The sequence below is a fragment of the Procambarus clarkii genome, chromosome 18 (genome assembly GCF_040958095.1).
Source record: "Procambarus clarkii isolate CNS0578487 chromosome 18, FALCON_Pclarkii_2.0, whole genome shotgun sequence".
Lineage (NCBI taxonomy): Eukaryota > Metazoa > Arthropoda > Malacostraca > Decapoda > Cambaridae > Procambarus > Procambarus clarkii.
In genome coordinates, this window is record NC_091167.1 from 15,811,010 (window position 1) to 15,835,603 (window position 24,594).

Consider the following 24,594-nt stretch of genomic DNA (forward strand, 5'->3'; position numbering starts at 1 on the left):
AAACTCGCACACAGTGAGTGGGGACTCCGGGGTCACATCCATCGGACCCACGCACCCCCTAGGGGATTCCCAGGGTCCTGAGCGTTTGCTTTAAGAGGACTCGCGCTCAGGAAGTCCCAGGCAGGGTGCCGCAAACCGGCGCCCAAAACTACCAAGCAAACTTCTAAAGCTGAACCCCAGGGACGTGTACACTCACGGGGACCTAGCAGGGGGCGCCACCGAGGAGAACAGTGGAAGGGCAAACAAACTGAAGAAAATGACAGAACCCCCCACCAGGCAAAAACAAAAAGAAAAACAAAACCCCGCAAGAGGACAGCGAACCCCAAGGAACAGAGCCGGCCGCGATGTCGGGAAATACAAGCTGAGCAGCACCCTGCGCCCCTACCAGTGCAAACTGCCTCTTACCTGCCGGTAACAAGGGAGAACAGAACACCCAAGAGCCCAACAGGCGGCCGAAAAACCGAAAGGTAAAACAGACCAGCAGAGGCAGACCCCGAGGAGCCTGTGGAAGGTGGCCCCAAGGGCAGTACTTACAGGGCACCTAGGGAAGGCAGCCCTAGGCGCATGCAGCCCGAGTACTGAAGATAACTCCTGGCTCTCGCACCCACAAAACTAACACCACACGCAAAGCACAGTGCAGTAGCGACACCGGAGCCAGAGCACACGACCATCGCCTATAGCATCAGCCTCAAGAACTGAGGTGTGGGTAGCCGGCGCGGGGGGTCTGGGGCTCCCCCTTCCCCCTCCCGGGGAGGGGGGAGCTGCGCAGACAGCGGCGCGGCAGTGTGTGACGTCACACTAGTTTGCTTGTTTTCGGTTGGGGAGTTCTATCCACTAGTTCGGTTTTAGGTAGCAATTTTAACCAGAATAGGGGTTTGTTTTGGGGCGCTTACCTTTCTGGGTGCCTGTTCCGGTCGATGGCAGACATAGAATGCTTCCCACTACACGGGGGCTTCTATAGGCCATTGCTCCCCTTGCCTCTCTGAGGGGGCCCGGTTCTGGCCGTGGTCCCCGGTAGGCCTAAGAACTCCATACACATGACTGATGCCAAAGTCTGACATTAGCATATCAGCCTGGGATAGCTCCGGGGAGCCGACGGGGCTCCCCCCAGAAAAGGGGAGAAGAGAGAAAGAAAAGGAAAGAAAAAGAAAGATAAATGGAAGGGGTAAGCTTATGTTAAGTCACGTTTGTTAGAAAGATTAGAGCATTTGAGTATATACTGTGAAATGGAAGAGTCCACAGCAACAAAGCCAGGACTCAAGTTCATGTTGGGTACATTGTGTATTAGAGCCGATTCAAAAAGACGGCATCTGTGTAGAGTAGAGGCAGGAAAGATTATTTTGGAGGAAGACCAATCAATGGGATGATTATAATCCCTCACATGGCCCAAGGACAACAGTCCTTGGGCCAAATACTCTCTCTGACTGTGTTACCAACCTTTCATCCTACTCTCTTTCTAAGCACCAGCAAGAACTTCTTGGCCTTGGTCTGTCTTTTGCTACTTCCCCTGGCCCACGCTGTGGCATTGATCTCATTAGTTCCTTTTACAGGTTTGTCAATTCTAACTCTAGTACTCTTTCGGACCTGTCTGCCTTTAGAGGGGCACTTATCCCCGTTCTTGACAGTTTGTTTTCTAAAAATCAGCACCTTCCTCGTCGCTTCCAGCTTGCCCTTGCGCCTCTGAAATCTAACAACTCTATTCTTATCCTTCCTTCCGACAAAGGCAATTCGGTGGTTGTCCTTGACCGTGAGGACTACCTCCGAAAAGCAGATGTCTTGCTCTCTGACTCTCGCACTTATGCTCCTCTGACTTCTAACCCTTTGGATCGCCTCAAAACTTCCTTTAACCGCAAACTAAGACAGCTCTCTAGTCTTTGTTCTCCTGACTTTGATCTCATTAAACTTTTCCGTGTCATCTGCCCTTCTCTCCCTTATTTCTATGGTCTTCCTAAGACTCATAAACCTGGTGTTCCTCTTCGTCCTATCATTTCTTCACGGGGCTCTGTCAGCTATCCTCTTGCCTCCTGGCTCGCTAAAACCCTGACGCCTTACCTGGGCACTTTTTCCCCTGCCCACCTTCGTCACTCTCAGGACTTCATAGAAAGACTACGCCTGCAACCCTCTTGTAAGATGCTTAGTCTTGATGTCTACTCTCTGTTCACTAATGTTCCGCTCGATGACGTTCTCTCTTTCCTTAGACAGAAGGCGTCAGAGGGCCTTCTTCCTCTCCCGCTTCCCACTGATGTTTTCCTCGATCTCATTAGACTCTGTGTTGACTAACTCTTTCTCTTTCAACAGTAAATATTACACTCAAACGTTCGGTGTCGTTATGGGTTCCCCTCTCTCCCCTGTTCTTGCTAATTTCTACATGGAATACTTCGAAGCTGTTCTTCTTCCTTCTATTGATACTCGTCCCTCTCTCTGGCTTTGCTATGTTGATGACATTTTTGCTTTATGGCCTCATGACCTTAGTCTTTTCCAGCCTTTCCTCTCCTCTCGTAACAATCTGGCTCCTTCTATCCATTTCAAAGTTGAGTGAGAATCTAATTCCCTCCTTCCTTTTCGTGATGTTCACGTTCACAGCTCTGTGTCCGGGTTCTCTTTCTCTGTCTACCGCAAACCCATGCACAGTGGGATGTACAGTACATTCGCTTCTTTTCCTACTATCCTCCTTCTGTTAAGAAAAATGTCCTCGTCTCTCTCTTCCACCGCGCTCTACGCCTCAGCGACCCTCAGTTTCTTGATTCTGAAATTGCCTTTATCTACAAATCATTCTCTCGCCTTGGTTACCCTTTGCATTTCATCAACTGTGCCTACTCTCAAGCTAAACGAAATTTCTTTCATCCTAAACCTGCTTCCAACACTAGTAGCACTGTACTATGCCTTCCCTTCATATCTGAACTCAAAACTTTTATCAATACCTTTCGTCCTCTTGACATTAAACTCGCCTTTCAACAAACTAACACACTTCGTAGCAATCTAGTTCACACTGCTCCTCCTGCTTCTAATGCTGCTGGTGTCTACTCTATTTCCTGTTCGTCTTGTCCTCTCAATACTTTGGCGAAACTGGCCGTATACTGAATGACAGACTTAAAGAACACAAGAGAAGTGTTAAGTCTGCAGACACTAACAATGCTCTCTTCTGCCATGTGAGGGATTCTAATCATCCCATTGATTGGTCTTCTTCCAAAATAATCTTTCCTGCCTCTACTCTACACAGACGCCGTCTTGTTGAATCGGCTCTAATACACAATGTACCCAACATGAACTTGAGTCCTGGCTTTGTTGCTGTGGACTCTTCCATTTCACAGTATATACTCAAATGCTCTAATCTTTCTAACAAACGTGACCTAACATAAGCTTACCCTTTCCATTTATCTTTCTTTTTCTTTCCTTTTCTTTCTCTCTTCTCCCCTTTTTCTGTTCATTGTCTTCTCCTATGCTCCCTTGCTATCCTCTTCTTATTCCTATTACTATCTCCTTCTCATTCGGTGGTTATATTTGGAGCTGCCTCGTATGGGCCAATAGGCCCTCTGCAGTTCACATTACTACTACTATCCCTCTACTACACCTTACTGTGCTCCTCAGCTCTCTCTTGCTTATTTATTGCCTGTCTCTACTTCCTCATCACAATCGACTTGAGAATGGTCCAGGACAGACCGAAACGTCGTCGTCTCTTCACCTTCTAGTGTGTGGTCTGGTCAATATACTTTAGCCACGTTATTGTGACTCATCGCCTGCTTGCATTCCTATCATTCTAACAGATATTCCATTTCAATTTAAGAGATTGTAATTTCCAATTCGATTGGCGTTTGCAATCACCATCAACAAAACTCAGGGTCAATCTTTAGAATTATGCAGTTTATTTCTAGACACGGATTTGATTCTCACATGGACAATTATATGTTGCGTGTTGTAGAGTCGGGAAACCAGACAATCTCTATATCTCCACAGACAATGGAACAACAAAAATATCGTATACCCACAAGCATTGTGAAATTAAACATATTAGAAACGTGCACTTTCTCTTTTCTTTCTTTCCCATTTAACCAGACTGAGCCACAGCAACGCAGGTACTGCTAGTAGTGTAATAAAACCAATAACAATATGGTGGGAGGAAGAATGAAGGCAAATAAGATGGGTTTTTTTATTTTCCTACCACAGACGTGGCCAGACATTTACAATGCTAACCAGCCTATATACATTTTCTGTCCTCCATGGACAGGGTTAGGGATGTGTTAAACATATAGTTCAGGGATTTATTGAACAATCAACCACAGAAGGTGATTCGGTGTTTTTAAAATGCTAAGCTAACCTACATACGTAAATACATAGATGCACAGATCTACATATGCCCTGCATAAAGTGTTGGAAGTGTCATTAATGTGCATTTTCAAAGGTGAAATGCAGTTCTGATCAGCTTCCATATGTACTTTATACACATACATATACACACACACACATACATATACGTACATATACATTCATATACACACACACAAGCATTTACATATATCTGTCTCTTTTACTCTGACAGGGTGAGATAGCTGACAAGAGAAACTAGTGTGCAATTAAGAACTTAACCACTGAAGGTGATTAAGATGCTTTTACAAGCTCAGGTTATATAGTTACATTACATGGTTAATCTAGGGTACAAGTCCAATACTGTATAACATCAAGTGTTCCAGTACTCGTATAGTAGTTACAGAGTTCAGCATACCTCAGCCCAGGAGGGCGAAAGTCAGACAATATGGGACATTCTACAATATAATGTTGAAGGGAGTGCATGTTCTCTCTTTCACAAAGTTGACACATTGTGTACTCGACATTTGGGTTTTGAGAAAGCTGCCAGATACATCTATATCCCAGGCGTATTCTGGCAACTATAACATCACATTGCCGGGTTCTTGTTCTATTAGTCCCATATGTGAATGTCTCCTCATGATATCTATCATAATAATTAATGCTACAACTTTCAGGTCTTTGTGAATTTGTTAGGTCGATGAGATGTTCATTAGATATTTGTTTAAGTATTGGAGGAGTGAGGGATGGCTGGCTGGATATGGTAGCTCACACTCGCGGAGTTCTGAGTGTGTTGATGGTGAATGTATATAGTGTGTGACAGTGCATAGTGTGTAAATATGTTGTAAATATACACAAAGAACATGAATCATTGGTGTGAATAACAGTATAGTGGGAGGAGGAATGATGGCGAGTAAGATGTTGGAGGAGTGAGGGAGGGGTAGCTGGGTGTGGCAGCTCACACTCGCAGAGTTCTGAGTGTTGATGGTGAATGTATATAGTGTGTGACTGTATAGTGTGTACATATGTTGTAAATATACATAAATGAACATGAAACATTAGATATACGAGCAATATATGTGGACACATTTGTGATGCATGTAACACAGTGTCTTGGGACAGTACGGATGTTCTACTGCCATAATATTGTGTACGTGTTTATTATACATAGGATTGGCAAGAAAAACAAAACAAATGTATTTGGAAATGCATGCAAAAAATTAACAAAAAATTATTTGTGGCAACTCGTGCATGTTGAAGCAGGCGTGTGGCAACCATAGGGAGTCTACGCCACAGACGACTGCCCCAGGGAGTCTACGCCACGGACGACTGCCCCAGGAAGTCTACGCCATGGGCGACCACCAAATCTTGACATCACACGCCATTTTCCAGACCCCATTGTGGCCAAAGTAAGTAAAATTTTTATTTTATTTTTTTTTTTAACATATCTGTGATCAGGGAAAGGTATTTAACATTTTCAAAAACAAAAAAAATTGCCAAGAATTTATTTCCTGTGCACAGGCATATTTGGAGCCTGAGCAGCACAGTGGTTAAGTAGAATAGCACTTATAGCAACGTCAAAGTGAAGTACTACATCTATTCTATTTATAAGATCTAGCACTGCAAAAGTGGCATATATAATTAAACCAAAACGTTAAGGACTTTCCTATAACAAAACCTTAACCAAATCATATATAAAAGAGGTCTCTTTCATTTTAGCATTGTACTACATTGAAAAGTATAGTACAGTACAGTACTAGCAAAATCAATGACTTCGAGTTACTTGTGTTATCCGACTGCCTTAACCCAAATATGAGTACAGTACAGAGGTACCTCGGAATGCAAGTGTCCCTGTATGCGAGTTTTTCGGAATACGAGCAGGATTTCCTCGGAAAATATGTCTCGGAACGCGAGTTTGTTGATACGCGTACAGGCCGACCTAGCGCGTGGTGGTTCGGCGTTTGCCCCTCCGCCCCTCGGTTTACCATTGTCTCGCGCCCAGTGACTACCCCACATCAATTCTTCTCGCGGATTTTCAGTGTTTTGTTGGATTTTTGGTGATTTGACTATACAATTTGTTATTATATATCTCACCATGGGTCCCAAGAAAGCCAGTGGTAAGGATAAAGGCCAGAAAGCCCATGTGAGGATGACAATGGAGGAGAAACAAGAGATCATTCGGAAGCATGAGAACGGTACACGTGTTGTTGAACTTTGTAGGCAGTACAACAAAGCCACATCAACAATATGCACTATACTTAAGAAGAAAAATGAGATTATGAGTGCTAAAGTGGCAAAAGGAGTCAGAACAATAACGAAACAAAGACCACAAATACTTGAAGAAGTGGAAAAGTTGTTATTAATTTGGATACACGACAAGGAGTTAAGGGGTGATAGTGTTTCGGAGACCATTATTTGTGAGAAAGCCAGGGTATTGCACGAAGACCTTCTAAAGAATACCCCTGCAACGAGTGATGCAGATACGAAAGAGTTTAAGGCAAGCAGGGACTGGTTTGAAAAATTCAGAAGGAGAAGTGGTATCCATAGTGTTACAAGGCATGGGGAGGCAGCCAGCTCAGACAAACCAGCCGCTGAACAATTTATTGAGGAATTTAAAGAGTTTGCAGAGGCTGAGGGATACCTACCGCAACAAGTGTTTAATTGTGACGAAACAGGATTGTTTTGGAAAAGAATGCCTAAGAGGACATACATTACCAAGGAGGAAAAATCCTTGCCCGGACACAAGCCTATGAAAAATAGGTTTACGCTTGTGCTGTGTTCAAATGCGAGTGGCGATTTGAAAATTAAACCCTTGCTAGTGTATCATTCTGAAAATCCAAGGGTTTTCAAACAATATAAGGTGCAGAAAACCCATTTGTGTGTGATGCAGAAGGCTAATAAAAAAGCATGGGTGACTAGGCTTATTTTTTCGGAGTGGGTGAATGAAGTGCTGTGCCCTGCCATAGAAAAATATCTGCAGGAGAAACATTTGCCACTCAAAGCCGTGCTTCTCCTCGACAATGCTCCTGCTCATCCTCCAGGCTTGGAAGATGATTTGTTGCCCAGATACAATAAATTCCTCACAGTTAAATTCCTTCCTCCTAACACCACTCCTCTAATTCAGCCTATGGACCAGAAAATCATAGCGAATTTTAAGAAACTTTATGAAAGGGCACTTTTCCGGAAATGTTTTGAAGTGACTGAAGCCACAAACCTCACCCTCAAAGAGTTCTGGAAACAGCATTTTAACATTTGTAGTGCTTTAAAACTCGTTGACAAAGCCTGGCAAGAAGCGACTCAAAGAACCCTGATCTCTGGCTGGAGAAAATTGTGGCCTGAATGTGTGAGAGAACTAGACTTTGAGGGGTTTGAGCCTCTAAATGATGCACCTATTGTTGAGGAAATTGTTAAGTCTAGGCCAGCAAATGGGCTTGGAATTGGATGGTGATGTGGAGGAGTTGGTGGAAGAACACAACGAAGAACTGACCACCGAAGAACTCCAAGCCCTTCAACAGGAACAGCAAGACAACGCAGCGGATGATTCTACAGTGGAGGAGGATGAGGCAGTAGCGAATGTCCCTTCTGCAGTAATTAAGAAGGTGTGTCAGATGTGGGAAGAGATTAAAACAATTGTTGAAAAGACTCACCCAGAGAAAGCTGTAATAGGCCGTTGCCTTAATCTTTTCAATGACAATGTGATACCTTACTACAGAGACAGCTTGCGAAGAAGGGAAAAGCAAGCTTCCATGGACAGATTTGTGGTGAGGAAATCGAGCAGTGAGTCTCAACCAGGACCTAGTGGCACTCAGATAAAACGTCCCAGGGAGAGCACACCAGAAAGGTCCTCACTGCCTGATGTGATAATGGAAGGGGACTCCCCTTCCAAATACTGTACAGTAGTAACTCCTCTCCTCCTCCCCCCTCCTCACCATCTTCCATACGCCTACAGCATTCAACAGCAAGGTAAGTAATAACTTGAACATAGTTTTGTAGGTTTATTTAGATGAATTAGGTATAAAAATTTAGTTTGATGTGGGGTTTTTGGGGTAGTCAGGAACGGATTAATTCATTTCCCTTTATTTCTTATGGGGAAATTAGCTTTGGAATACGAGGCGTCTCCAGGAACCAATTAAACTCTTAAACTGAGGTATGCCTGTAGTCCCAAGCAAATAACTAACCAGTACCACCATAACAGGTCATACATGCGCCATTAATAATAGTTATTAAAGAGCACTGTATAGAGGAATAACATTTAAGAGAAGGCAATGGACCGGGTCCCCCAGTGTTCAAAACCAAAGCCTCCAAATCCTAATAGAAACTTGTACACCACACACACACACACCTTATCCCAAGCTCACACAATCCAAAACACATCACACACAGTATATCAAATCTCTACATAATCTATATGGCACACCTTGCACATACAAATTACATTTCCTCATATTCTATAACACACCATCCACGTCTTATCTTAACCTTGCATAATCTACAGATACATTGCACTACTAATGCACCACACACATCCTAATACATTACACAACATGCAATATGAAACCAACTCCACACAGCCCTCATACTGACCTGCCATATGTTGTATCACCAAGGATATAAACAGTGAAGCCTAGTTGTAGTGTTATTGCACGACACACTGCACCAGCGTCTCCTAATAACTCGTCGGGAAACTGAAGTGCAACCTGAAGAAAAAACCAGCGTTAAATGTAATAAATCACCATTTTCTGGGAGAGTCCCGGAGGCTCCCCGGAGCTATCCAGGCTGATATGTATATCCCTAAACTCTGGTAACAGTCAGTGTAAATGGAGTTCTACTGGGGACCCCGGCCAGAACCTGGCCCCCTCAGAGAGGCACGAGGAGCACTGGCCTATAGAAATGCACATGGGATTTGGAGCATTCTATATCTGCCATCGACCGGGACAGGCACCCAGAAAGGTAAGCACCTCAAAGCAAACCCCTATTCTGGTTAAAACAACTAAAATAGACCAACTAGCAAACAGAACTCCCCCAAATAAAAATGAACAGACAAGCATGATGTCACACGAGCCACGCCGCATGTCTGCGCAGCTCCCCCCCTCCCCGGGAGGGGGAAGAGGGAGTCCTAGATCCTCACGCCGGCAATTCACCCACCAGTTCTGAGGCTGGATATCAAAAACATGCGAAAAACCGCCAATTGGAGGAGGAAGAGTTGCCGGGAAGCTTCCAGGACTCGCCCAGAAAATGGCCTTTCATTACATTCAACATTGGTTTTCTGGAGGGAGCCCCTTCGGTTCCCTGGAGCTACTTCACCAAAGATATGCCTGATCAACCAGGCTGTGACTCATACATCAGGCTGCAAGCAGCCGCATCTAACAGCCTGGTTGATCAGTCCAGCAACCAGGAGGCCTGGTCGACGACCGGGCCGCGGGGACACTAAGCCCCGGAAGCACCTCAAGGTAAGACGAAAACTAGAGGAACTTACCCGGGAGGCGGTCAGTGCTCGCACCTCAACTTGAATTCAGAACAGGCTGCAACCGCCGACCCAAAGCAACACAGGCCCGACTATGCTAAGGAACATTAACGAGGTAGCATGCAGCCAGGACCCCTGTTCGACTGCCAAAAACCCTGTGCCTGAATGTCAGCCCAGGACATGTTACCGAAGACAGCAGCAAGCGCAGCAGACCACAGGATGGCTAGACCAAATAACCCTGCGGACAACCTGAGAGACCTGAACCTGAGAACTAGGAAGAAAGGAAACCGGATCAACCCAAAGCACGTCCTCGGCCACAGAGGCTGTGGCATGCAAATAACGTTGGAGAGCAGCAACCAGGCACAACACATGATGCACCCCCGGCCTGACCAACCAAGCATCAACAACCCAATGACCCCCAATGGAAAGCAGCAGTCTCATTCTTCACCAGAAAAGAAGGAGATAGCTGCAAACAAACAAACTTATCACCACGACTAAAAGAGCAGAAACCCATGCACCGGAGGAAGGTATGAAGCTCCCCAACCCGACCCCCAGAGGCCAATATCAACAAGGCAAAAAAAAAAGCTTCGGAAAAACAAGCATGAACCAAAGGGGCCACAACAAACCAAGGAGAAGACGGATATGAGAGCACTCTGTCCAAAGACCAAAATGGCTCAAGCGGCACATGAGCAGGCCGGAGATGAAATAACATTCGAGACAGTTTGCGAAATGGTACAGAAGTAACATCAAGCAAGCTGCAGCGGCTCCGCCAACGCTGCACGATACAAGACAACAGTATTCGGCATAAGATGACAGTCCTGAAACAGCCAGGAGAGAAAGGACAACACAACCTTAACCGAAAGCGTAGTACAGCAACGAAGAGTCAAAAAGAAACTGAAGGACCGCCAGGAAACTTCATACTGCTGCCGAGACGAAGCCCGCAGGTGGGACACCATCACAGCAGAATATCAACAAAAATGGGCGCCACCACAGGGAAGGACAGTACCCCAGCAAAGGGAGCTTATACAGGTTTCTCACAAGATGTAATGAAAGGTGGTTTTCTTGGCAGGTTAGTGATTATTGAGGACATGCTAAAGAATTATGAAGAAAAGGTTATTAAATTAGAACAGCAAAATGAAAGTCTTAAGATTGAGTTTTGTAATTTAAAAGAAAGTATTTTCCAGCAAGGTAAAGAAATTTCCAGCTTGACTTATAAGGTAAGGATGCAGGAGGAATACATCAAGGAACTAGTAAAGGGTAATGAGGCATGTTAAGTGAAGAGTAGGGAATTTGAAGAAATTAACAAGAAAATACTCATATGGTGAACAACTCCAAGGGACCCTGAGGGCTAACATGGAGTTAGGCAAGGAGATGCAACGAGAAACTTCATTGGCAACTCAAATAAAGGAGGCTAATAAAGAACTAGAGAAGTATAAAGAAGAAATAAAAAGAGACATATGCACAAGTTGTAAAAGAGAGAGAGACAGTCAAGGAAGACTTTGTAAGTCAAAACCAGAAATGACCAACAAGAAGCAGAAATTAGGCAAGCAATTAGGAAAGAACTGGTTACCAACAGCAAACTAGTACAAAACACTGCAGATAGAAGAAAGTCCACTATATTTTTTGGATGTTTAGAGAAGGAAATTTCATCTAGGGTGGACCGAGAAGCAGAAGAGATGAAAATCAGAGAAAATAGTAGGTTTAGTAGAAGGCTCAAAGGAAAATGTCAGTGATTTTAGAAGAATAGGAAAATATGAGAAAGACAAGAACCGCCCCAGGACTACATATATAAGTATACACAGTATTCATATAAGTACATACAGTACTTCATAATTTCTTTAGGTTATAATTTTTATTAATATGAAAAATAAAGGAGCCTTTCCTCTTTATTTTCTTATCTGCCAACTAAAAACATAGATCGTCAATAAATCGGCATTAATCACATTAATTTATATTTGTTCTTGTATCTAAATTCTGAAGTATCTAAGAGACAATAATTAACTGAAAGACTTTATAAGGCAAATCATATTTATACTATTCAATACATATACATTATTATAACTGTTTGTTTTCATTTTACAGAATGTTAAGTTCACAATAATAATAGCCACTGGTTCACAACCACCAGGTGTACCTACCCTCACAAGGTGGTGGTTCACCAACCACCAGGTGTACCTACCCTCACAAGGTGGTGGTGATGGTGGTGGTTCACAACCACAAGGTGTACCTACCCTCACAAGATGGTGGTGGTTCACAACCACCAGGTGCACCTACCCTCACAAGGTGGTGGTTCACAACCACCAGGTGTACCTACCCTGACAAGGTGGTGGTGGTGGTTCACAACCACCAGGTGTACCTACCCTGACAAGGTGGTGGTTCACAACCACCAGGTGTACCTACCCTGACAAGGTGGTGGTGGTGGTGGTTCACAACCACAAGGTGTACCTACCCTCACAAGGTGGTGGTGGTTCACAACCACCAGGTGTACCTACCCTCACAAGGTGGTGGTGGTTCACAACCACCAGGTGTACCTACCCTCACAAGGTGGTGGTGGTTCACAACCACCAGGTGTACCTACCCTCACAAGGTGGTGGTGGTTCACAACCACCAGGTGTACCTACCCTCACAAGGTGGTGGTGGTTCACAACCACCAGGTGTACCTACCCTCACAAGGTGGTGGTGGTTCACAACCACCAGGTGTACCTACCCTCACAAGGTGGTGGTGGTTCACAACCACCAGGTGTACCTACCCTCACAAGGTGGTGGTGGTTCACAACCACCAGGTGTACCTACCCTCACAAGGTGGTGGTGGTTCACAACCACCAGGTGTACCTACCCTCACAAGGTGGTGGTGGTTCACAACCACCAGGTGTACCTACCCTCACAAGGTGGTGGTGGTTCACAACCACCAGGTGTACCTACCCTCACAAGGTGGTGGTGGTTCACAACTACCAGGTGTACCTACCCTCACAAGGTGGTGGTGGTTCACAACCACAAGGTGTACCTACCCTCACAAGGTGGTGGTGGTTCACAACCACCAGGTGTACCTACCCTCACAAGGTGGTGGTGGTTCACAACCACCAGGTGTACCTACCCTCACAAGGTGGTGGTGGTTCACAACCACCAGGTGTACCTACCCTCACAAGGTGGTGGTTCACAACCACCAGGTGTACCTACCCTCACAAGGTGGTGGTGGTGGTGGTTCACCAACCCGTCCTCTTAAAAATAACATCACTTTTGGCTCGTATGCGCGCTATGGCCAAATTTGGACGTAATTTGAAATTAAATTGACTCACAAAAGTGACGTTCTGTACCGTTTTCTATTTGAGTCGTCCAGCGTACGTGCAGAGGTTATAAGAGGACACTTTAAATTAACGTTTTTATAACGTTTTGAAACTTTATGAGAATTTCCTGCCCACCTAATCTATCAGAGGACCCTTAACTTACTGTTGTTGAAAAAAAATCCAAAATTTATTTTCATTTTTTTTTTCATTTTCAAATTACGTCCAAATTTGGTCATACGGGCAAATGGCCAAAAGCGACGTTCTTTTTAAGAGGACAGGTTGGGTTCACAACCATGAACACCTACCCTCACAAGGTGGTGGTGGTGGTTCACAACCATGAACAACACCTACCCTCACAAGGTGGTGGATCACAACCATGAACAACACCTACCCTCACAAGGTGGTGGTGGTTCACAACTATGAACAACACCTACCCTCACAAGGTGGTGGTTCACAACCATGAACAACACCTACCCTCACAAGGTGGTGGTGGTTCACAACCATGAACAACACCTACCCTCACAAGGTGGTGGTTCACAACCATGAACAACATCTACCCTCACAAGGGTCACAAGGGTGGGATAAACATCAGAGGTCCGCGGTTGTTCAACGTCCTCCCAGCAAGCATAAGAAATATTGCCGGAACAACCGTGGACATTTTCAAGAGGAAACTAGATTTATTCCTCCAAGGAGTGCCGGACCAACCGGGCTGTGGTGGGTATGTGGGCCTGCGGGCCGCTCCAAGCAACAGCCTGGTGGACCAAACTCTCACAAGTCGAGCCTGGCCTCGGGCCGGGCTTGGGGAGTAGAAGAACTCCCAGAACCCCATCAACCAGGTATCAACCAGGTACAAGGTGGTGGTTCACAACCATGAACAACACCTACCCTCACAAGGTGGTGGTGGTTCACAACCATGAACAACACCTACCCTCACAAGGTGGTGGTTCACAACCATGAACAACACCTACCCTCACAAGGTGGTGGTTCACAACCATGAACAACACCTACCCTCACAAGGTGGTGGTTCACAACCATGAACAACACCTACCCTCACAAGGTGGTGGTGGTTCACAACCATGAACAACACCTACCCTCACAAGGTGGTGGTTCACAACCATGAACAACACCTACCCTCACAAGGTGGTGGTGGTTCACAACCATGAACAACATCTACCCTCACAAGGTGGTGGTTCACAACCATGAACAACACCTACCCTCACAAGGTGGTGGTGGTTCACAACCATGAACAACACCTACCCTCACAAGGTGGTGGTTCACAACCATGAACAACACCTACCCTCACAAGGTGGTGGTTCACAACCATGAACAACACCTACCCTCACAAGGTGGTGGTTCACAACCATGAACAACACCTACCCTCACAAGGTGATGGTAGTTCACATCCCCAGACACTAAACAGTTCCAAAGTATGTACCTTACCTTGAGGTTACCTTGAGGTGCTTCCGGGGCTTAGCGTCCCCGCGGCCCGGTCGTCGACCAGGCCTCCTGGTTGCTGGACTGATCAAAAAAAAAAAAAAAAAAAAAAAAAAAAAACCAGGCTGTTGGACGCGGCTGCTCGCAGCCTGACGTATGAGTCACAGCCTGGTTGATCAGGTATCCTTTGGAGGTGCTTATCCAGTTCTCTCTTGAACACTGTGAGGGGTCGGCCAGTTATGCCCCTTATGTGTAGCGGAAGCGTGTTGAACAGTCTCGGGCCTCTGATGTTGATAGAGTTCTCTCTCAGAGTACCTGTTGCACCTCCGCTTTTCAACGGGGGTATTCTGTACATCCTGCCATGTCTTCTGGTCTCATGTGATATTATTTCTGTGTGCAGGTTTGGGACCAGCCCCTCTAACATTTTCCACGTGTAAATTATTATATATCTCTCCCGCCTACGCTCAAGGGAGTACAGATTTAGGCTCTTTAGTCGGTCTCAATAGTTTAGGTGTTTTACCGAGTGAATTCTAGCAGTATAGGATCTCTGCACGCTCTCCAGGTCGGCAATTTCTCCAGCTTTGAAAGGGGCTTTTTGTATGAATGAGCGAAATAGAATCTCCAGAGAACTATGAAAATTTCTCTGGAACTATTGTCTATGTAAATGGTCTACCAGTAGGAATACAGAATTGTATGAATATGTTTGCCGACGGAACCAAGCAACTAGGGGAAGATAACCTTCAACAATTGTCATAGCCTTCAAAAAGACCTGGACAAAAGTATATGGAGCAGCACTTGGCAAAGGGAATTTAGCATGAATAAATGTCACATTGTGAAGTGGGAGAAAATAGTCACACAATCTACAAATTATATGAAAAAGCTTTAAAGAATTCTGATAAAGAGATCTAAGAGCATTTCTGTATAGAAAAGTGTCACCTGGTGGCCACAAAGAACATTGTGAGGAGCATATACAACACCTTCCAACTTTAAAATCACTTAAGTGCATGGATGGAGAAATATTAGCCCTTGTGCAGTGAACATCAAGTGTTGATTCATAGGGCAATATGGTTATCATATGAAGATTGAAACGATATGAAGATGAAAATGTGGGGCATAACAACCTATGTCTCGACTGCCAAATTAATAGCATTACATTACAGCAGACTGATGAAGAAAGGGACCTTGGAGTCAAGATCCATCACTCATTAAAGGTTACACAACAGGTGGGTGCAGCAGTCAGAAAAGTTAACCAAACTCTTGGGATAATCAAGTGTACTTTTGACTATAAGGAAAAGAAGGTAATGGTTCAACTGTATAAATCTCTGGTGCACACCTTACTTAGAATTACTATTTCCAAGTATGGAGACCTCATTTTCAGAAGGACATAGCTGCTCTGGAGAAGGTGATACACCGCACAACAAAAGTCATTCCAGACCCAAGTCATCTCTCGTATCAGGTACGCTTGAAGGCCACAGGGCTAACAACACTGCAAACCAGGCATGACAGGGTGGATCTCATTGAACCCTAAATTACTGAACACGTTAGAGGATGTTTATCTGCATATTCTCTTCTAAAGGTCAAATGTAACAAACAAGGAGCAATTGTTTCAAGCTCAACAAGCCACAGTGTAGGACTGAGAACAGATGCTTTTTCACCTCAGGGTTATTAATTCATGAAACTGCCTACCAGCCAAAGCCGTGACTGGCAAAACTGCTGAATTTCAAAATATACCTGGAAAAGATCATCATGGCAAATGAGGGAGAACTTCAGCAAGCCGCTGGCTTCCTGTTCTCGTCGAGGCCACTAGGGTTAGTGGCCCTTGGATAAATCAGGAAAACAATTATTGCCAGGATTTTACATGTATGATACAAATATGGCTATAATATTTCTAGGTGGCTGTAATGGACTTCACCTTGAGCCATGAAAACATCCTGCTGTCATTTCATGGTAAGAATGCGGTTATCATCATGAATGTTACTAGCAGAATGCAGCCATCGTCATATGACAAATTAAACCATTACTGTCTGCGTTTTACATGTATGATGCTAATATGGATATACTAGTTCTCTGTGGATGTAAATAAAGAAAAACAAGTGATAAAACAATTAGTGAAACATCAGAGGATAAAACGGGAAGCATCAGCAAAGTCGAGCACCAGGCATTGACAAGTGCCAAACACAGCCGTGCAGAGCACCTGCACCCAGTGAAGAGATAAATATTCACTCACTCTCCTGTTTTTCTTACATTTTGCATAAAAATTAATAATTCTATAACCAAAAATTATTGTTTGGAATCTATTTTTTGTGCATAGGTGAGTATGACCATTTCTCCATAGCTGCTGTCTAAAGGTTAAAGAAATTGTTTACGACTATGTGAGACTAAAGTTAGAATATGCAGCGGTTGTATGATGCCAATGTGGAACCGCCTACCAGCTGAAGCCGATAATGCCAAAACTGTTAAATTTTAAAATTCAGATGGAAAAAATCATTAGGCAAAAATGGGGGAGGGAACCTTTGGTAAGGTCCCAGTTGCCGGTCCTTGTTGAGGCCACTAGTGTGTTAGTGGACCTCAGGTAAATTCAGTTTATCTCAAGACGCACATCACTAAACTAGAAGACGTGCCAAGACATGGAACTAAATAGCTTCCAGAACAGAAAAACAATATCTTTGAGGACAGATTAGAGGCATTAAATATACCAAAGTTAGAAGATTGATAAGGTAGAAGAAAAAGAGGTAATATGATCATTATGTTCAAAATAGTACCAGGCATCGACAAAATTGATAAAGAAGAATATTTTAAAACTACAACTTCAGGAACAAAAGGACACAGATTCAAACTAGGGAAACAAAGTTGCCCAAAAAGCATTAGAAAGTTCACGTTTGCTAACAGAGTGGTAGAGAGTTGGAACAAGAAGGTGAGAAGGTGGTGGAGGCCAAAACTGTCAGTAATTTCAAAGCTTTATAGGCTTCCTGTCCCTGACAGTGGGAATTATATATTATGTACACAGGCTTCCAGTCCCAAACCAAACAAATTATTCAATTATTATGTTTTATAAACAACTATATACTGTACTTTAGGCATAATATAATTTTAGTCATGAACATACATAAGAACATAATACAGTGATTTATTTATAGGTACAGTACTGTATAGAGATTGCATATTAAATAAGCCACAACAATTAAAGCATTACAAGTTCCAACCTTCCTGTAATCTCCAGCCTGAATCCATCCAACACATCGAGTGATCTCGTACATCTTCTCTAAATCTAGTGTTGGTGCTCTCAAAATACCCTCCTCCAGTGTCCGAGCCAGGGCCTCTGACCCCGAGTTCGAGAAGGATGCCATTTGTGTTCTGAAATATAGGATAAAAGTCGTTTAAAGATGGTAGAAATGACAGTCCGGTACTATGTCACAAAATTTTGTGATTTATACACAATATATAATAAATTATTGAAAACAATATGGCAATTAAAGAAAAAATTCTATTTATTCATAGATATAAGAATTCTTACATTCTTTTAAAGCCACTAGCATGCATAGCATTTCAGGCAGGTCTTTAATCCTAATTTCCCCGGAACACAACCCACCAAATTGTTTAACAACCAGGTACCCTTTCACTGCTGGGTGAACAAAGCCTACAGTTAAGGATTGGCACCCAGTCAATCCTTCCCAGCCAGGATATGTACACAGGCCAATGCGCTTGCGAAGCACCGGGCGAGTGCTTTACCACTGCGCCATGGGGGGAAGCATCTGCTAAAGTTGGATATGACAAAGGATATAGGCCCAAATAGAATCTCACCATGGATGCTAAAGGAAGGAGCAGAAGCTCTGTGCCTGGCACCCTCCATGGTGTATAACAAATGACTGGTAACAGATAACTGCCAAAAATTTGGAAGACGGCTAATGTAGTCCTGATATTCAAGAAAGGTGATAGACAGGAGGCACTGAACTACAGGCCAGTGTTCCTAACTTGCATACCATGCAAGATGGAGAAGTGTGTGCAAAAAAATTCACAGGAATAATTGAATTCTATGACCAGGCAACAAAAATCAGGCAAGAGAGGGGTGGGCACTGCACATTTTTGGATTGCCAGAAAGCCTTTGACACAGTACCACACAAGAGACTAGTGCACATGCTGGAGATGCAGGCAGGAGTGAAAGAGAGTACTCCACTGGATAAGGGAGTATCTAGGCAGCAGAAGAGAGAGCGAGTCACTGTGAGGGGTTAGGTCTCGGAGTGGAGTAGCGAGGCGTCACCAGTTGAGTCCCACAGGGAACAGTCCTTGGACCTATACTGTTTCTGATATATGTAAATGATCTCAAAGATGGAATACTGTAAACTCATTCCTCTCAATGTTTGCTGACGATGCAAAAATTATGAAGAGGATTAAGGGGCATAATAATAACATATGCAATAAAGGAAAACCAATTCGATTTCAATCAAACTTTTTTGACGAGTTGTATATGAAAAGAGTTTCATCTGGTCCAAGTCTTGGCATCGTAGAATAGATAGGAAGGGAGAAAAAACCAGCGTTGAATGTAATAAAACGCCATTTTCTGGGTGACACCCGGAGGCTCCCCGGAGCTTTACCGGCTGATATGCTAATGTCAGATTTTGGCATCAGTCATGTGTATGGAGTTCTAGGGCCTACCGGGGACCACGAGCCAGAACCTGGCCCCCTCAGAGGCAAGGGGAGCAATGGCCTATAGAAACCCCTGTGTGGTTGGAAGCATTCTATGTCTGCCATCGACCGGGTCAAGCATCCAGAAAGGTAAGCATTCCAAAACAAACCCCTATTCTGGTGAAAATTGCTACCTAAAGCCGAACTAGTGGATAGAACTCTTCAACAGAAAACAAGGAAACTAGTATGACGTCATACGTCACCGCGCCGCTGTCTGCGCAGCTCCCCCCTCCCCGGGAGGGGGAAGGGGGAGCCCCAGACCTCCCACGCCGGCTATCCACCCATCAGTTCTGAGGCTGGATGTCAAAACACGCGAAAAACGCCGACCGGAGGGAGGGAGGGTTGCCGGGGAGCCTCCGGGTCTCACCCAGAAAATGGCGTTTCATTACATTCAACGCTGGTTTTCTGGGGGGAGCCCCGTCGGCTCCCCGGAGCTAACTACCCACAGAGGAAGGTCAAAGGGACAGAACCGGGAGGCGGACACCACGCACCCCCCAAGGAGGCGAGACAACCGGCAGCAAACGCCAACCCAAGGCGCCACAGCCCTGAAAATCCCGGGAACAACACGAGAACCACGAGCAGCAAGGCCCCTGCACGAACACTAAAAATCCATGCCCGAAAGACAGCATGGCCACGTCGCCCAACCACGCACCCCCCAAGGAGGCGAGACAACCGGCAGCAAACGCCAACCCAAGGCGCCACAGCCCTGAAAATCCCGGGAACAACACGAGAACCACGAGCAGCAAGGCCCCTGCACGAACACTAAAAATCCATGCCCGAAAGACAGCAAGGCCACGTCGCCCAGACGGCAGCGAGAGCAGCGAAGCCACAGGCATGAGGGAAGAACACAGGCAGCGTAGCCGCAAGAACACGGCTGACCACCCGGGACACTATCACCCGCGAACCGGGAAGAACAGAACCGGATCAACGCAAAACGCGCTCCGGACCCAAACGCTGCGGCAAGCAAACAACAGCGGAGGGCTGCCACTGAACACAAAAACGACACACCCCCGGCCTGACCAACGAAGCACCAACAAACCCTGGACCCCTCCAGAATGCAGCAGCCCCACCCCACGCCAGAAAAGATGGAGACTGCTGCCACCAAACAACCAAAACGCTAAAACCGAAGGAGCAAGGAAACTCCGACTCGACCCCCAGAGGCAAAGGCCCAAAGGAAAGAGCCGACGAAAAAACACATCGGAACCGAAGGGGCACTACCAACCGAGGAGAAGACAGAGCACGCTGACCAGAGACCAGGATGGTGCAAGTGGCGCATGAACAGGCCGGAGGTGAAACGACGCACAAGACAGCTGACTAACGGTGCAGAAGCAACACCAAGACCGAAAGCAAGCTGAAGCAGCTCCGCCCGCGCCGCACGAAAAGAGGCAACAGTATGTGGCAAGACGATGGCCCCCAACCCCCACCAGAAAACCAAGCCGAGAGTAAACCAAGCTAACAAGAGTAACCACCTAAGAAGGGACAGGAAAAGGAAGGACCGCCAAAATACCCCATACTGCCGCCAAGAGAAGCACGCAGGTGGGACACCTACCACGAAGCCACCCGACCACCAACCGGAGGCGAGACCGCGAGGCAAAACATAAGCAGCCCCGACAAGGCCCCTCCGAGCAAAGGAAAAAGGCGGAGCTGCGGGAAGATCTCGGGAGCGACCACCGAAACCCAGGCGGCACAAGGAGATGGAATGTCTGCCGAACAGAAAAACTCCCCAAAGCATGCAAGCCCGCCAGGAGTTCAGAAACGACGGGTCCGACACGAGACATCGCAAGACCCCCAAAAAAAAAACCAACCGGCAGGGCAAGCTAAGAAACCAAAGAAGGCGGAAGGGTCGCCGCCAGAACAGTACCCGAACCAAGGGGTACGAACAACTGCAATAGACCGAGACAAAGAAGCACATCACAGGACACAGGCTGACCAACGCCTAAGAACACACGCAGAACATCCCTGCTGCAGAGGAGGCAGGAAGAAAGAGCAGAAGCACAAAAACCCCAGGAGAACCAGGGGTGGACAATCAGGCAGGGACAGAAAACCCCCCACGCAATCCCCAGGCACAAAACGGCAGCAAAGTGCCACTCCACAACCGGACACAGGAACAAGGACACGCCACCGTGAAACACGGTACCAATGCACACATGCAGCAGCAGCAACAGACGCCACTGCAACATGCAACATGTAAATAGCAACTCCCTTCTGCAAAGGCAGAGAACGGAGCAGGCAGACCCCAGATAGGGCCAACGGAGACACGACAAAACCCTGCAGGCCCAGAAACCTGCACCAGGCGACCGACGGCGGAAAAACCCCGCTCGATACCTGCTGGATGAGGTACTGGGAGCTCTTTTACACCTGAAGCCCGGCCCAAGGCCAGGCTAGACCGGCCAGAGGGTGGCCCACCAGGCAGCTGCTAGCAGCAGTCCACCGGCCCACATACCCCTACAACCAGGACGGGCCGGAACTGCCATACGAAAACAGGCTAGTGCGCCCTGGAAGTTCACGTACGAACCAGCAAGAAGGCTTATGCTCGCAAGTAGGTCGTGTAACAAGCACAGACCTCTGATGGTAATACAGTGTTCCCCAAATGTGCCAATAGCACCACTGCACTCCACTGGTACTGTCCCGCAAGTTCTACCAGATAGGCGGGACCCAAAAGCCAGAGCTCAAATCCTGCAAGCACAGCCAGGAGCCTTACCAGGCGAGTACAGAACCAACCCTACAACCCCCACACCTCAACATTAAAAAAGGAGGGTCCCCTGAATGACTCCAGCATGGGATGGACATGCACATGAGGGGGACAGGAAGGGTTGAAAAAAGGGACAGTCACTGGTGTGCGAACGGTCTCAGTCGTACAAAAATATACCTAAATAAAGACAGGTATATAAACACCGCCGCATCCAGCGCCCGGCCAAAAGACGCCAGACCGCAGAACTCACCTGGCGAACAATGGCACGAACTTGACACGACTCAACCGTGCCCAGAAGAACCTGGGAGCACCGCCAGGTGAAGACACCAGAGCCGGACCCTGCCGGACCCGCAGGAGAACAGGGAGAGGCGAAGGAGGCGGTCCACACCCATGACACAGGGAAAACCGCGGTGTCCTCCCCACAACTGGGAACCAGGACACCCCTGGCGCGAAGGGGCACATACCGCAGCCAGGGAGAAGAACGAGAGGCGAAGCACTGTAGCAAAAAGGGCGCAAAACACCAGCACTGAAACACCGCCCAGCCCAAAACAAAACTCCACGGCGCATGCGCATAACACGCTGGTCGAACCGCACACCCTCCCTGCGGGAAGGCGCCAGCCAGGACTACTGCACGAGAAAAGTAGCCAAAAGAGGAAGCAGGAGCAATAAAAACGGCCAAAGAAGCAAAGAGCCCAAAAAGGAACCCAACCGGGCGACAAGCAGCCCAACCGGGCGACAAGCAGCCCAACCGGGCGACAAGCAGCCCAACAGGGCGACAAGCAGCCCAACAGGGCGACAAGCAGCCCAACAGGGCGACAAGCAGCCCAACAGGGCGACAAGCAGCCCAACAGGGCGACAAGCAGCCCAACAGGGCGACAAGCCGCCCAACAGGGCGACAAGCCGCCCAACAGGGCGACAAGCCGCCCAACAGGGCGACAAGCCGCCCAACAGGGCGACAAGCAGCCCAACAGGGCGACAAGCAGCACAACAGGGCGACAAGCAGCCCAACAGGGCGACAAGCAGCCCAACAGGGCGACAAGCAGCCCAACAGGGCGACAAGCAGCCCAACAGGGCGACAAGCAGCCCATCAGGGCGACAAGCAGCCCAACAGGGCGACAAGCAGCCCAACAGGGCGACAAGCAGCCCAACAGGGCGACAAGCAGCCAACAGGGCGACAAGCAGCCCAACAGGGCGACAAACAGCCCAACAGGACGACAAGCAGCCCAACAGGACGACAAGCAGCCCAACAGGGCGACAAGCAGCCCAACAGGGCGACAAGCAGCCCAACAGGGCGACAAGCAGCCCAACAGGGCGACAAGCAGCCCAACAGGGCGACAAGCAGCCCAACAGGGCGACAAGCAGCCCAACAGGGCGACAAGCAGCCCAACAGGGCGACAAGCAGCCCAACAGGGCGACAAGCAGCCCAACAGGGCGACAAGCAGCCCAACAGGGCGACAAGTAGCCCAACAGGGCGACAAGTAGCCCAACAGGGCGACAAGTAGTCCAACAGGGCGACAAGTAGCCCAACAGGGCGACAAGTAGGAGGAGCCGACAGACGTTCCAATAATGCGGGAAGTAGCGAAAAAACCTTCCCGTACCCTCGAGAACACAGAAGCCAACACTAGTCCCAAAGACACACGAAGGCGCAGGCGCACCCGAGATCAGAAGTCACGCAGAACCCCATTGAACGGGGAAACATGACGAAAACACCGTCCCAAAAAGGGGTGGGAGGAAAAAGGGGAGGAAACATCCACCCACAGGACGGAACCAACAGACTCAAAGGCCAAGGAACCGAGCCCGGGGATAGGCCGACGCCCAACAGCACGTACGGCGAGTGGGGAGGAAAAACCCCACTCCGCGTAACCACAAGCCCCGCCTAGAGGGGGATAAAAAACCCCACGGGGTCCAATGGGGCCAAGGCCCCCCCATGTCAGCCCCTTCCCAGCCCCGGGAACCTATACGACAGGCCCCGGGGCCGAGCCGTTCCCCCAAAGCCCCGGTCGTACCAGAAAACTGGGGCAGCCGTGAAAACACTAATGAAGGGAGCCCACTGGCAGACTCGTACAACACGGCTGGAGGAACAGGCTCAAATGCCCCCGTCACTACCCCGGAAGGGGAATTCCCCGAGACTGCCCGAGTCTCAACACCATCAAAAAAACCCCGCCCCGAACCTACAGACGGTAAGGAACCGGATGCAGGCAGGAAGGGTGATCCAGGGGAAAGACAAGGGGGCGTGGATGGAACCGAAGCAACCAACACCCCCAAGTCCCAAAACGAACTACAACGGGGCAGCCCCGGGGCTCCCGGGGAGGAAACCACGAGAACGTTGCCACCACCAAGGCTCAAGTGCAACGCCCCTGCTGCCCGCACCCGCTTTGTTAGCACAACTGGGTAACCGAGCCACAACGAGCAACCAAACTCGCAGGACTCCGGGTCGAAGGTGTCACCGACCCCACAGGCAGCAGACGGAGGCAAAACAGAGAGTCACCCAGAGACAAAGGGTGAGAGCAACCCTCAAACTCACTGGAAGCGAGGGGGGGGACTCTGGCGTCACATCCATCGGACCCGCGCGCCCCCAGGGGTTTCCCAGGGTCCCGAGCGTTTACTATAAGAGGACTCGCGCTCAGGTAATCCCAGGCAGGGTACTGCTAACCGGCACCCAAAGCTACCAAACAACTTTCTAAGAGCTGAACCCCCGGGACGTGTACACTCACGGGGACTTAGCAGGGGTACCA

The 24,594-nt window shown here is 47.4% G+C and overlaps 1 protein-coding gene across 4 annotated transcripts in view; it reads right to left on the reverse strand.

The window, feature by feature from the left end:
• LOC123751066 (2-(3-amino-3-carboxypropyl)histidine synthase subunit 2-like) overlaps positions 1-24,594 on the reverse strand; it is a 79,703-nt gene that overhangs the window by 46,087 nt on the left and 9,022 nt on the right. For all 4 annotated transcript variants that reach the window (XM_069326289.1, XM_069326286.1, XM_069326287.1 and 1 more), the window contains 2 exons: positions 17,688-17,838; positions 8,887-8,999 (listed from right to left, as the gene is read on the reverse strand). In XM_069326289.1, coding sequence (XP_069182390.1) covers positions 8,887-8,999; positions 17,688-17,831 — 257 coding nt within the window. In that variant the 5' untranslated portion in view covers positions 17,832-17,838. The remainder of the gene's footprint in view (positions 1-8,886; positions 9,000-17,687; positions 17,839-24,594) is intronic.